Source organism: Plectrocnemia conspersa, unplaced genomic scaffold, assembly GCF_051122295.1.
Source record: "Plectrocnemia conspersa isolate PC_06_02 unplaced genomic scaffold, ASM5112229v1 ptg000010l, whole genome shotgun sequence".
NCBI classification, from domain to species: Eukaryota; Metazoa; Arthropoda; class Insecta; order Trichoptera; family Polycentropodidae; genus Plectrocnemia; species Plectrocnemia conspersa.
In genome coordinates this window covers 5,876,463-5,890,949 of record NW_028277174.1, presented here as the reverse complement: position 1 = coordinate 5,890,949, position 14,487 = coordinate 5,876,463, and the positions used below count along the sequence as shown (strand labels likewise).

Genomic DNA, 14,487 nt, shown 5'->3' with positions numbered 1-14,487 from the left:
TAGATTAAACTAAGAAGATGGTCGAAAAAAACCCATTATGTTGTTAAACCCCCGAATCGGCAATGCAGAGTGGCAACACTTTATACTTTGTAATAATATATTTATTTAAAAATAATAAATTAATTCGGCACTCACGTTTATGTATTTAAAACAATAGTTCTCTCCGAATGAATCCAATTTCCATTCAAAAGTGGACTCAGAAATTATATTTAACCAAAATGCACTATTTTTATAGTTACATTATTCTTTTCATAAAGTTTAATAAAATTATCTCCAATACATTTCTATGAGCTGTCTGTCTTTCCAAGTTTCTCAGTTTTTGATCGATATTTATTCGAAAGCGAGTCGATTACTTTCAAATTATATTCAAACGTATTTAATTATATTTTATATTACTTACTAAATTCCAATCAAGAACTCTCTTTCAATATAGTTCTATAAGACAAATTATAATGATTATATGAAAGAATTTCTGGTTAATAAATCATTGATAGAATCTTAAAATGAAACATTATATTATTTATTTTGCTACATACAATAATGAACATTAATTATGTTAAAAATAAGTATTCATAATAAAGGTTTTCAACTAGTAAGTGCAATAATAACAAATATTTTGATAAATAAAAAGAGAAAAAAATGGAGCACTAAGTTTGATCTACAGTTATTATACAAACGAAATGCGAAATCTAACATAAAAATAACCAAATAGTGTTGAAAAAATTATAAAAAAAAAAACAATTTTATATATATATATACTATGCAAATTAACTTCAAAAATTTTGGTAAATTTACTAATTTAACAAGACTGTATGGAAAGAAAAGTAATGAAAATTATTACATATTAATTTTATTAAAATGAAAAGCAATGAAAAATTTGAATAAGTAGGAAAAAATATATAAATGTAACAAATAACATTTAGAGATTACGCAAAAAAACAATAATAAACAATAAATCAGAAATTTTGGATAAATACAATAAACATTTTTTTAGAGATTAAAATAAAACGATTTCTCTGGTGAATTACAGTACAATTGTTAAACGAAAGTAAATACAATAAAACATTATTAGAAAAAAACGTATTAAGCACATTTATAGTGAAACTAAATATTTAAACAAAAATCAATACACAATTTGAAGAAAATGTATTTTTGATAATTTCAAATAAAATAACAATGGATTAAAGTGTAAGATTCACAAAAAAATATGCCATTCTATGCAAATAATTTGTAATAAAAATAATTATTTAAAAAATAAAAAAAAATACCGATGCTTACAAAACTAAAATACAAACTCCATACATACAATAATAAGCAGATGAATTACACAATTTTTAGTACGTACGTTTAACAATTCAAGTATAGTCAAAGTTCACGTAGCATATTCAGCAAGTTTATAAAAAATAAAATAAGAAAATACATGTTTGATTAACATAATTAAGAAAGAAGTAATTGAAGAATGTTAATAATTATCAAACAAACTTAAAACATATTTCAAGTCAGAACATACATTAATTTTTAGCTACAAAATACACGGTAAAAAAGAAATATGAGTTAATTGTGTAATTTCTCATTTAGCTATAATTGATTAAATAAATCAAACAGAAAATACAATACCCAGTAGAAGTGAAAAGTAAAGAAAATAGCGTTCCATCAATGCGTCGTGTACTAGTTTTAATTCAAGAATATTAGTACACATTTCATACGAAGTTAACGTATTAGTTACGCAATGTTTAGCTCCCCGTAAAATAATTTCTTTGGATAAACCGTGTATTTTCAATTCTTCTATAATTTTTGTGTTTTCGAAGTCTTCAAATATCGTGTACACGACAAAGTTAAAGCCATGCACAATGTCACGGAATGGCAAGAATATACGCTCCAAATTAATAATGTTGTCTTTCGTTTGCTGCTTCAACACGCAAATCAACGCCTTCCTCTCTTCAGAATGTCGTGGGTATATATCAGTAATATCTACATGACGTGTATAATAATGGCTCCAGGCGTCGTTTCGTTTCGTATTACCGGGAAAATCAAGTTCACATAACATGCAATAGCATTTTCCGTTGGCTTTAAACACGAGAAATTCTTCTTGCCAGCTCACTTCATAAACACTATTGCCGCTCATTTTACCGAGTTTTCACGAGCGTTTTTCAATCGAAAATATTACAAAAACTTTTGAAAACAGTCCAAATATATCGACTTAATCTTCGGTGATTGTGCGAGTGTTGCCACTTGCTTTCACATACCAGAACAAGCGATTGAGATTCGGGAAAATCCATAAATTATTTATATCCCCGGGTTAAAAATGCTTATAATTATTGATTTATATTTAAGAAACATTTATACCTAAGTCGTGTTACCATTCTAGAATATTTTTTGTTTTTTGAACAATACTCATTCAATGCAGGGTATGTTCGCCAAACAGCACGAGTCGATGGCAAGCTTGAGACATCCTTTATGCTCCCAAAAGTTGATACATTTTTATAATTTCAATTCTAAGGTCCTTGGAAATATTAAAGATCTCTTGTTGGCTTTTATTTGATTGGTGAAATATTGAATAAATTTTATCAACGAACATTTTGAAGTGATTAACTTATATAACATCACAAGAAAATATTTTTTTTATTCGTGCTCACATATAATAGCATTCGCACCATCTGAACAAAATACAATTAAATGATCCATTCGGTGTTTATGATTTATTTTACAAGAGCTTGATGTTCTTACTTCTTAGTAAAACTCTACCTTTAAAAATACAACCAGTACAGATTTACTATAAATGTTTTGAATTTTTTTGAACAATTTTACAAACTTGTTTTCTTCTCACCTCTTTTGTTATATGTTCGACAAATACTTTTAAGAAGTAGGTCATATTTTTGAGAAAACACTATATTTAATTTTTTTGTACTGGCATCCCCAGTCGGTGCCGGCGTGTAACCTTTTGACATTGCAAGCCGACGTCAGTTTTTCTGCGTTCGCTATGGCGCACTCACTGAAGAATTTGTCGGCTTTTGCTGTAAAAGCCTGCAATGGCACGCCCGTTAACATTATTGGGGCGCGGGCGAGGTTAGAACGCATTATAATATGATTCGAAAAACAACATTTTTTACTTAATAATAGCGTCCATTTTGATATCCGATCATTCACTACGATAACTAATTGATAGTACAAACTGAGAATTGATTTGACATACATACTACATAACGTTATTATAAGAATCTAATAATACAATATACTTTTATAGCTCTTGGTGGAGTCATGTAGAAATGGGCCCACCTGATGCCATTTTGGGTGTAACCGAGGCTTACAAGAAGGATAACAATCCTAAAAAGATCAATCTTGGCGCCGGAGCGTACAGAGATGATAACGGAAAGCCTTTTATTCTTCCCAGCGTGTTGAAAGTATGCTCCTTTTTTATTTATTTAATAATATTCAAGTAAACTTACCTTTTCATTATCTATTAAAGGCTGAACAAGCTATAATGGCTAGAGGAATGGACAAAGAATACGCCCCCATAGCCGGTATCGCCGATTTTTGCAACAAGAGTATCGAATTGGCTCTCGGTGAAGGAAACGATCAGATTAAATCCGGAGTTACTTGCACCACACAGGTGTGTATTGAAAATTATGTCAAAATATGTTGTTCATATTTAATTTAAAATTGATTTTAGGCCATATCCGGAACTGGCGCCTTGAGAGTCGGTTTCGCTTTCTTGTCCGCTTTCCACACCATCGATCGGGGAGTTTACCTTCCTACTCCGTCGTGGGGAAACCACACGCCGATTATCAAACATTCAGGATTGGTTCCCAAGGCTTACAGATACTACGATCCCAAGACTTGCGGCTTTGACTTCCAAGGAGCATTAGAGGATATTAACGTATGTTTTGTAGCAATAGTATGGTAAGAATGTATGATTATATTCCATATCCGTTTTGCACTATAAATAATATATAAGGAAGTTGATAAAAGATCTTTGCTTTATTTTCAGGTAGGAATTTGCAAAAATATTATACATGTTTTTAATTTTTGTTTTTTATTATGTCTTCCATATCAAAAATATAAACAGCCTGATTTTAATTTAAAAAAATATATAAATAGCAAGAAACATTGAATTTTATCATAAATGATAATTATACTCCTCTTACGTCATGTATGAAAACTTTTTTTTTTTATGATTATCATGTTTTTCTTTTTGAATTTAATATTCAAATATAATTCATATAAATATGACTGTATTTGAGTTATGATAGTTTTCTGTCAAACTGATGATAAGTAAACTTCAACATATATTTCCAAACTGCATTGTGAGTTTAGTTATCAAACAATGACATGACTGCAGTGACCTAACATAATAATATTATTGCATTGTTAAAAATATGTTTTTTATTATTATGATAACATGTCTTATCCTTCGCTTTTTGTTGCAGCAAATACCGACTGGTGCCATAATTCTTCTGCACGCTTGCGCCCACAATCCTACCGGAGTCGATCCAAGTTTGGAACAATGGGCCGAACTTTCGCACGTAATAAATCGTTTCCAAACAATTCACATAAATTATTCTTCATTATTAAATTATTTTTTAACGTTCAGGTTATCAAGAAGCGTCGTTTATTCCCATTCTTCGACATGGCCTATCAAGGATTTGCCTCCGGAGACGTCAACAAGGACGCTCAAGCCGTCCGATTGTTCTTAAAAGAAGGACATCACATCGCCCTTGCTCAGAGTTTCGCTAAGAACATGGGTGAGAAATTGAGATCAATTTGCAAAATCGCAACCGGAAGGCGCTCATTAAATGCAATTTGTTCTCAATAGGCCTGTATGGCGAGCGTGCCGGTGCATTCTCGCTGGTGACTGGATCGCCCGAAGAAGCCAAGCGCACTATGTCTCAAATCAAAATCTTGGTCAGACCTATGTACTCGAATCCGCCGATCCACGGTGCTAGAATTGTGAGCGAAATTCTTGGCAATCCTCAACTGAAGACGGAATGGTGAGTAAGAGAAATGTATATGCTAGCAACTCGGAGAACCTTCTTTGCCTAGGAAAAATGATTCTAGTAGCAGAATAATAAAAATTATGCTATAAATAAGACGTTTCACTATTAAATTATTTCACAATCAATCGTAAAAGTATCCAGATTCAGAGCATTTCTATTAATATTTTTAGAGGTGTAAAACCTCGTCTTATAAAAGTGGACAGTCCAACCAAAGCTATGTTCTCAAAATCTACTGTCCGGAGTGTGGCTCAAAACATTTGGTTTCCCTGGTATCTAGCGGGGGAAGGGGTTTTTCGAAACCAAAAATTTATGTAACTTACCGAAATTAATGTGTATGTGAAACGTCGTTAATTCATTTGGCGAACGGCTTACATATATATATGTAAATGGTTAAAAGCAATCATATACATATGTATATTATCGTATTGTTAGTTTTTATTAATAAACTATAAGTATATAAATAGGTTATTGAAAATTTATTTACGTAATTCATATGAAACTAGAAAACTTACATTTCTGGGCATTGTGCCAAAAAAAATAGAGGACATTTTTTCATGACGTGATTAGATAAAAGAAATGATTAAATGCAATGTGATATTTACTTTAAAAAAACAAGAGAGGTCAAAAAGTGCAAAAATATCATATATCATTATAATTTATGTATGTAGCCCAAATATGTTTTAGAATTATCACTTAATCTGCCAGTCGGGCGCAAATAGTATTACGAAGTGCAAGCAATTTTTGCGAATATGTAAATTTTTATAGTGTTTCACTAAAATAATTGTAGCGACTAGTTTTAATCAGATTTTTATTATTTTACTGATCCTAGACTGGAGAATCCGCATGCATTCAGATCTGCTCTGAAAATTACAAAAGTTTTTATAAAACGAAACTTATAATTTAATTATTATTATTTATACACTTTTATTAATAAAAAATGTTCACGTTGATATAAAAAAGTTTTGCGCAATATCATAGTGACAGCTTATACCGATGCATCGAATAGAACTAATTCGCAAGTCGAAATTTTAGGCAGAAGAAATATTTTTATGTATAAATGCAACAGAAATTGGACCATATGTATCAAGTCAGCGAGGCCTATTTATAAAAAAATGTGTAACCCTGATAAAAAAATTATTTTTTATAGTACATATTCCCCTTATGAAATGTCACTAACTAAAATTTAATTCGAAACATGGAATATTCTGATGCTCAAAGTTTATGTATGTGCTTTTAAAAACGGAAAGTTCCCTCGCCCGTCGATATCGATAGTCTGGAAAAAAATGAAATTTTTTATGACCTATTTTAAGTGTTAAGCATGTTTTTATAGATTCAAACAGTTAACGGTTGATTTTATCTTACACACAATAGGTTGTCTGACGTTAAAGGAATGGCTGACAGGATCATATCGATGAGGATCGCTTTACGTGAAAATTTGAAAAAGGAAGGTAGCCAGAAGGATTGGTCTCACATCACCAACCAAATCGGCATGTTCTGTTTCACCGGTTTAAACAAAGATCAGGTAAACATACACTTTTAAGCTTACTTTAAATTATGGATATTGATATAATATATTTATTTCAGGTTGAAAAAATGACAAAAGACTTTAGCATTTACTTAACGAAGGACGGCCGCATTTCGATCGCCGGAGTTACCAGCAAGAACGTAGAGTACTTAGCGCACGGAATTCACAATGTTTCTAAGTAATTGCGTGCAGTTTCAGCTCCTTAGTCGCAGTAATATGAAAAGTTAAATTGAAGATTGAAATTTGTTAATTTAGGTTTAGTGGGAAAGAATTGCAAATTCACGCTTAAGCTTCCCAAAGAGATTGCATTGTGGCTGATTTTATCTCAATGCACTTATTTTTTATGTATCTATTATACATACACTTGAATATGTTAAGTTTAAATGAATGTATTTGGATTATTTTAAATGTTTGTCAAACTAATTGATTCTAAAATAATTCTATCAGGGTACGATTGTAAATTGCTTAGGGTTTACTTAAATATAATAAATTTATATTATTATTCACGATTCTGTCGCACATTGCAGCAAAAACGTTGATTAAATGAATATTAGTTATTTTTTGATTTTCAGCATTTGATTGTTACATTCTATATTTTTTATATAAATTTATAACAAGCATTTATTTACTTGCATTATGTTTATTATGACCTTTTGTTACTCAATCTCCATACACTTTATTTCGATGTATATATTTTTGAAATAAACGTATTTTTCAAATATTGTTTTAATGATTTAATTAAAGTTCATTAGGATATGTCATTAAACAATAAGTGTTCACATTCATAGTATAAATATTAATAAAACTTTTATCATTCAATCTATTTATTGCTCATGTATTAAATAAATTAATAATGGACATGGTTAAAATACATTTAATTTACTTGAAATTCATATCTCTTATTGTTATTAAACTTATAAGAAAATAATCTAAAAATAAATCCTGTTATGGAATGGTGTATGTCAAGGTTGCCAGTATTGGTGCTGGTTGACGACAAGAAAAACAGTCATGAAGATATTAAAATGTTTGTCCAATTAAATAATTTATGAAAATCACAAGGCAAGAAAATGTTTATCCATTAAACCAGTACTGCGTAACCTTTTTATAGTTGCGATCTACTTTTTTATATAGCTTATATAATACGAATCTATACAATTACAATTAAATACTAACAAGGTAAAATAATATATATGAGATCATAAGCGCTACTCAGATTTACTAATATTTTAAAGGTAGTATTATATGATCAAAGATATGATCGTAAAAAATTGTGTTTTACCTCGAGCTTTGAGCTGAAGTCGAATAAGAATGACAAATTAAATGACTATATTTTGTTTGTTAACTGTGGGTAGCTATTAAATCTTCCAGAGAAATTTCTTAACGCCTAATAACTAAAAATCTCACGAGGAATTGACTTCTGTTTAGTCAATATACATTAGTGTGCAACAAATTCCTTATCATTAACGTACTTTTTTCATCTAAGCAAGACATCTCTGAAGGTCACTGCCTCATATAATATAGACTATTTTTAAGTTTCCATTGTGTGTCTCTGAACTTAAAACTTGTTGATAGATAATGCAGGAGTATGCAAAATTATAGATAATTATAACGTTGCGGTCATTACGCAATAAACTCATTATTGCGACAGATCATACGTCTCTCGTAAATACTAGATATAACTTCTCTCGCCATATCATGCATAAATATTTCTATTATTTTACTTTAAAATTTTATAATACCATCTGGACAGAGACGTAATTTCAACTTTTTCCGAGGGGGGGGGGGCAAAAGTTGGCTAGTCAGTGGTCATTTTTTAATATTTCAATTTTATTAAGATGAAATGATATGCATTTTTCTGGTCAAATTCAAAAGCATGCCGTTGCAGTGGAAACGCTCGGTTATCTAAGGTTCATATAAATACTTTTTGTAACAATATTACGACTTACAATTAGTGAGAATCGAATGAAGCATATCTAAACCGAATTTTGGTCAATAGGAGGGCACAAAAACAATTATCACTTCTCAGAAGTAAAAAATCCACATCAAAAGCAATAAAATCGTGTTGTCGCCGTCGTAGTGGAAATCGTTACCAAGCGTTACAGCTGCAAATGATGTCAGAAAGGAGATCAAGAGACGAGTAGTGTCAGCATATAAATGCTATTTCAGCCTAATAAAACAAATCAAACCGCGGACACTATCTCGTCGTAAAAAAATATTGCTCTACTAAACGCTAATCAGACCAGTTCTGACATATGGTTCAGAGAGCTGGACACTTACCAGGGCTGACGAAAGGCTGCTTGACATATTCGAGAGGGAAGTGCTCCGCAAGATATATGGCGCTATATACGAGAGCAACTAGTGGCGTATACGAAACAATCGGGAGCTCCACAACCTCTTCCAAGAAGAGACTGTCTCCACCTTTAACAGAGTTATAAGATTCCAGGAAGGAAGTTGGAAGAAATATATGATTGTAACCGAGGGAATGTTCGGTTTATATGAAGTTTAAAAAATGGGATAGCGAATCTAACCTAACCGGCGAACGGTTGATGATGCTCGATTTATATAAACTTAAAAATTATGGAACAGTGTACGTAGCCAATCAATGACCGGTATATATGAAGTTCAGTCGTTTAATAGCGAACTTAATATATGTAGGATCACCGTCGGTGTTCTCCTCTTCATACTGTTAATCTTTCAACAGCCTGACTTCGCGGCTTTCACCTTCTTGAATTCGCATCAAATAGAAATAATATATGCATGTTTTAATTGCTTTACACCGAATCGCTTAGGTCAGCACATCAGCGCGGCAAATAATATTAGATTATATTCTTTAACAATATTTTTTGATAATTTTAAGTGAATATTGCGCTTTTATTCAGTATCATGACGCCCCAAGCGATCGCCAATACTGCCTGCCCCTCGGGCCCGCTCTGATGAATCGGATGGGAGCGTATGCGGAATATGCGTAATAGCATACCCATGTTCCCGTTATATCAATTATCCAATAGTGCAAGGAATATTTAGATTAAGTTCGAAAATTCGCTGCATTTAGCCTCGCAGCTTATACGAAAACAATAAATTTTGGAACGTAAGAATTAATGTTTTATTGAAATTATATTTAAAACCTTATGTAAAATACAAATTCGAAATTTTCTACATAAGATTATGTCATATATAAGATATGTCATAAGATTAATATCTTTTTTTAATAATTTTGATTCCACGTTTATTTCTGATCACATATTAATAAAAAAAATGAATGAAAATGCTAATATTAAATTATGGTGTTATATCCGACTTTTCAGTCTTGGCTAACCCTGGTTAAGATAACTAAATTTAATCTAAAATATTTTATTATTAATAATGATAAATTTGCTTTATTATTATAAAAACATCATTATTATTCTGTTGATAGGTTTTAAAACAAATATTTTTTATTTGAAGATAAATAATAATTTACATTACAAATAACAAAGACACAAAAATTATTTAGTAAAGATAAATGTTAATCTAAACTAAAATATTATTGAGTTTTTTAGTCACACAAGATAAACCGTTTTCGTCATTGTGGTCGGTACATCTTTAATTGCAAGGGATATTAAAATATTATACGTAAATCACATTTAAAATTAATTAAAATCAATAATGTAAGATTGTAATAAAATCATAGAGGAATTGTCTTAAGCACAATTTTAGATTATATTATAACAATGACCATGTGATACAAATATAATATGGGCATGGTTGGCTTTCAGAAAAATGCTAATGAATCCAATATTTTGTATGCAGAAGGTAATAAAATATCTCATTATTTATAATTATACTTTATTTAGTAAGCATTAAGTTATTACTTGAATTTTAATGATTTTTAGTTTAATTTAAATTAAACATAACACATTGAACACACCTGAACAGATCATATAAATCAGCTGTATCAGATTTATACGCAGTATCACTTAATTCTCGCTCATTCACGATGCATTCGGCTGGCAACGTTTTTGCAAAAGACAAATCAGGAAAAAGGTTTCAATTATTATTAATATTGATAAAAATATTTATACATAGAATATTATAAAAAATATTTATAATAAAAAAAATATTTTTCAGCTGGTGGAATCATGTAGAAATGGCAGCTCCAGATATGATTTGGGGAGTTTATGAATCATTCATGAAGGATTCTAATCCAAATAAAGTCAATCTCGGTGTTGGGGTTTATAGAGATGGAGATGGACAACCATATGTTTTGCCAAGTGTTACTAAGGTATGGATTTTGAATTTAATTTAATAATTAATTTCAGTTTTAAAAGAGATTTTTGAGAGTAATAGGAGCTTAGGTAGACTGTGTTAGTTGGTTAGGATATAGAGAGACCTCCAAACGCTCAGAAAAATAACTAGCGGTGCATAACCTACTAATAAGAGTTGAGTGAGGGGGACAATCTTGGATGATCATATCATTCTGGAATGTTTTTTATAATAAAAAAATATTAATGGTGTATTAGATAAGCTATGTTTTTAATATAATTACACATATCACTTGTTATTCAGAAATAAGCACGCAATAATAAGATTATGATATTAATGACACGTTTAATTTCAATATTAATTAAACAATGAATCAGTGTAATAATTATAATATTTTTATTTTAATAATTTGATCAATTAACTTTTTATATAATATCTGCGTTTATTTATTCTATAATTTATTGTAATAGTATTCCTATTATTTTATTAAATTAACAATTTCATTTCATAAATTACCGAAAATAATTTTTCGCTTCTAAATAGCCAGCTTAAACTTGCTTTAATGATTTAAAACAACGATTAGCGTGCTATTTTTTATTATAAATTTTACCATCATGACTTGACAAGTTTCCCCAATTTGCCATGCTAGAATCCGACCCTTGCGTTTTTGATTTTCTATTGTGTCTGAGAAATCGGAGTTAGTGATTATTTTATAATTATAATTACAATCGATCATCACTATTAGGTTTTCCTAGATTTTCCTAATCTCATGGATGAATAATTCAAATAAAATCGAGCTAGATCTAACATAGGGACATCTATTGATTATAGCCTGTAATAACAACTTATAATTAATAACATAGATGTCACTGATTTACAGACTTTGATATCAGTCTGGTGTCTCACTACTTACTTAGTAGTTGTTGATTGTGTTAACTTCGTGGTAACGCATTAGGCTAACGCCCGTCATGTTGCAATGGAAAATGTATAATAAAAAAATAAAAGATGGTAAATGTTTTATTGAAAATAATATACCAGATTTAATATATTTTTTAGTATTGTAATAAAGTGATTTACATTGAAATTCATTGTCACTTTTGATAGTAAAATTTATTATAAATGTGTTTTTCTAAAGAAAGCGAATAATATACATTTTTTTTTAAATATTTTCAGGCTGAAAAAAATATATTTTCTGAAGAAATATATAATCACGAATATGTTCCTACAATCGGTGATCAGGAATATTGTAAAAAATCTATTAATTTAGTGTTTGGAGAAGACAATGAACAACTTAAATCTGGAGTGACGTGTACTGCTCAGGTAAGAAAATTAAAATAAATATATTTTAGTCATTATGTATTAAACTTTCCCTTAAATAATAATATGTCAAACTAAGAATTTTAATATACCAATGTTGATATATTGAAATTCGACAGAATATTTTAATATACATATAATCTAATGTAAATAAATAAATGAGTTTTTTTATAAAAATATTATTGTAGAAATTAATGTATAATATCATGTATAATAATACGTATATGTATGTAATCGATATTATAATAACAAATTAAAGGCAATATCTGGTGCTGGAGCTTTGAAGCTCGGTTTCACATTCCTATCGTCATTCCACAATAACAAAAACGTGTATATACCGTCACCAACTTGGGATTGTCACTCGCCTATGATCTTAAAATCTGGACTCGTGCCGAAATATTACAGATATTACAATGCAAAGAATTGCAATCTCGATTTTAATGGACTCTTAGAAGATCTGAACGTATGGACCATAATATATTAAGTATACAAATATATAGATAGGGTAATTATTGATTTGAATTTCAGAAAATACCTCCAGGATCCATTATAATTTTACAAGCATGTGCCCACAATCCGACCGGAGTGGATCCAACACTCGAACAATGGAAACTGATATCGCAAGTTAGTTTTATTGAATATTTGCCTTAACCTGATATATTTATTACTGTGATTTTAATACATCATTTAGGTGATAAAACATAGAAAAGTATTTCCATTCTTCGATCTGGCATATCAAGGGTTTGCTAGTGGAGACATCGATCAAGACGCTCAAGCTGTGAGATTGTTCCTTAAGGATGGACATCATATTGCACTGGCACAAAGTTTTGCAAAAATAATGGGTAATTACGCTTATGATATTTAATTAACATTGATATGAACCGTCATTATTTTTTTGTGTTGTAGGTATTTATGGTCAGAGAGCTGGTACTTTTACGTTGGTCACTGGTTCACCTGATGAAGCATCTAGGGCTTTATCACAGTTAAAATTATTGATCAGAGCTATGTATTCTAACCCGCCAATTCATGGTGCTCGTATTGTCAAAGAAATACTCGGAAATGCTCAACTGAAAAAACAATGGTAATTTTAATGGTTTAACGAAAACCTTTTTCTTTGTTATTGCTTTTGATAAATATCATTACAGGCTGGGTGAATTAAAAGGTATGGCTGAACAATTAAAAAGCATGAGACAAGAACTTTATAATAATCTGATGCTCGAAGGAAGTAAACCTGATTGGACTCACATAATCAATCAAAAAGGAATGTTTTGCTATACTGGTCTCAATCAAGAACAGGTATTTTTCGTTTTTTTTGTAATATATAGTGATGCAAGCATCTGAAAATATCTTAAAGTCTTGGAAAATTCCCACTTTACAATGAAATAATTTTAATGTTTAAAATATAAAAAGTAAAACCTATCTTTTGCAGTCTCCTACTTTCGCAATTTTTTGAAAATTTCAATGCAATTATTTAACCATGACCAGGAGATTCTAAAACTACCTCTATGGACACATTTCATAGAGGAAGAACAGCACTATTATGGATAATTCAGGAGAAACGGCAAAGTGACAGCTGTCAGTGCTAAAATGTCAAATTAGCCGCCGCCATGTTGCTTGGCCGTAACAATTTTGATTTTAACCATTAAATTTTGGGGCGAATTTCTTATGCAAATGAGGCAAAATTGCGCTAGTTAATGTGTGAGATGTCTTTTGACGAAGGCGACCTGAGTGAAATTTATATTTTTGTCAGTAAATACTACAAAGCATAAGGCTAAGTGATTTACTATATAGAATCTCAATTATATTTTCAGTAAAATAATATTTAATTTGAATAACTTCACATATTCATAAATCATAACATTTTGTTATATATAACTTATTTTTTTAACCTACATGACTCCAGTGATTAATACGGTTTTTTAACATTGAAATATTTCTATTGTGAAGTGGAAAAAGCAGTTATATGGTTCTGTTTTAAATTAAAATGATAAATTACATTTTGACCAAATGTCTTTAGTGAAAGTGAAAATACATATAGCATCCATTCATAAATTTAATTTTAAAAGGCAAATTCCCAACATTCCATTTTTTCTTATGCTCAACATTTCTTTTTATAGATATTTGACATGCAAATTATTTTTAATAATTCTAAATGTTCACAAATATTTTTGTTTTAATAATTTGTTAAACGGAACATACTTTAAATCTAAATGAAATTTATTTTCTAGTGTGCAAGGTTGAGAAATGAATTTTCTGTTCACACGACGAGCGACGGTCGAATCTGTATTGGCGCAATCAACATGAAAAATGTAAAATATTTAGCTCACGCATTCCACGAGGTCACCAAATCCCAAAATTAAAGATACTTTTTCATAATTAGTTTTTTTTTATTTTTGCATTGATACATTT

General features: G+C 30.0%; 2 protein-coding genes across 2 annotated transcripts; both read left to right on the top strand.

Moving 5' to 3' along the window:
• Window positions 1-2,918: 2,918 nt before the first annotated feature.
• Window positions 2,919-7,238, top strand: LOC148230465 (aspartate aminotransferase, mitochondrial-like). Its single transcript, XM_088195911.1, has 9 exons — window positions 2,919-3,066; window positions 3,245-3,401; window positions 3,467-3,610; window positions 3,671-3,877; window positions 4,428-4,523; window positions 4,592-4,742; window positions 4,814-4,988; window positions 6,366-6,516; window positions 6,579-7,238. Exons 1-9 carry the CDS (start codon window positions 2,981-2,983, stop codon window positions 6,699-6,701), a joined length of 1,290 nt encoding a protein of 429 aa, XP_088052037.1. The 5' UTR covers window positions 2,919-2,980; the 3' UTR covers window positions 6,702-7,238.
• A 3,229-nt stretch (window positions 7,239-10,467) lies between these two features.
• Window positions 10,468-14,454, top strand: LOC148230464 (aspartate aminotransferase, mitochondrial-like). Its single transcript, XM_088195912.1, has 9 exons — window positions 10,468-10,542; window positions 10,627-10,780; window positions 11,935-12,081; window positions 12,338-12,541; window positions 12,607-12,702; window positions 12,770-12,920; window positions 12,985-13,159; window positions 13,224-13,374; window positions 14,307-14,454. Exons 1-9 carry the CDS (start codon window positions 10,496-10,498, stop codon window positions 14,436-14,438), a joined length of 1,257 nt encoding a protein of 418 aa, XP_088052038.1. The 5' UTR covers window positions 10,468-10,495; the 3' UTR covers window positions 14,439-14,454.
• The last annotated feature ends 33 nt before the right edge of the window (window positions 14,455-14,487 follow it).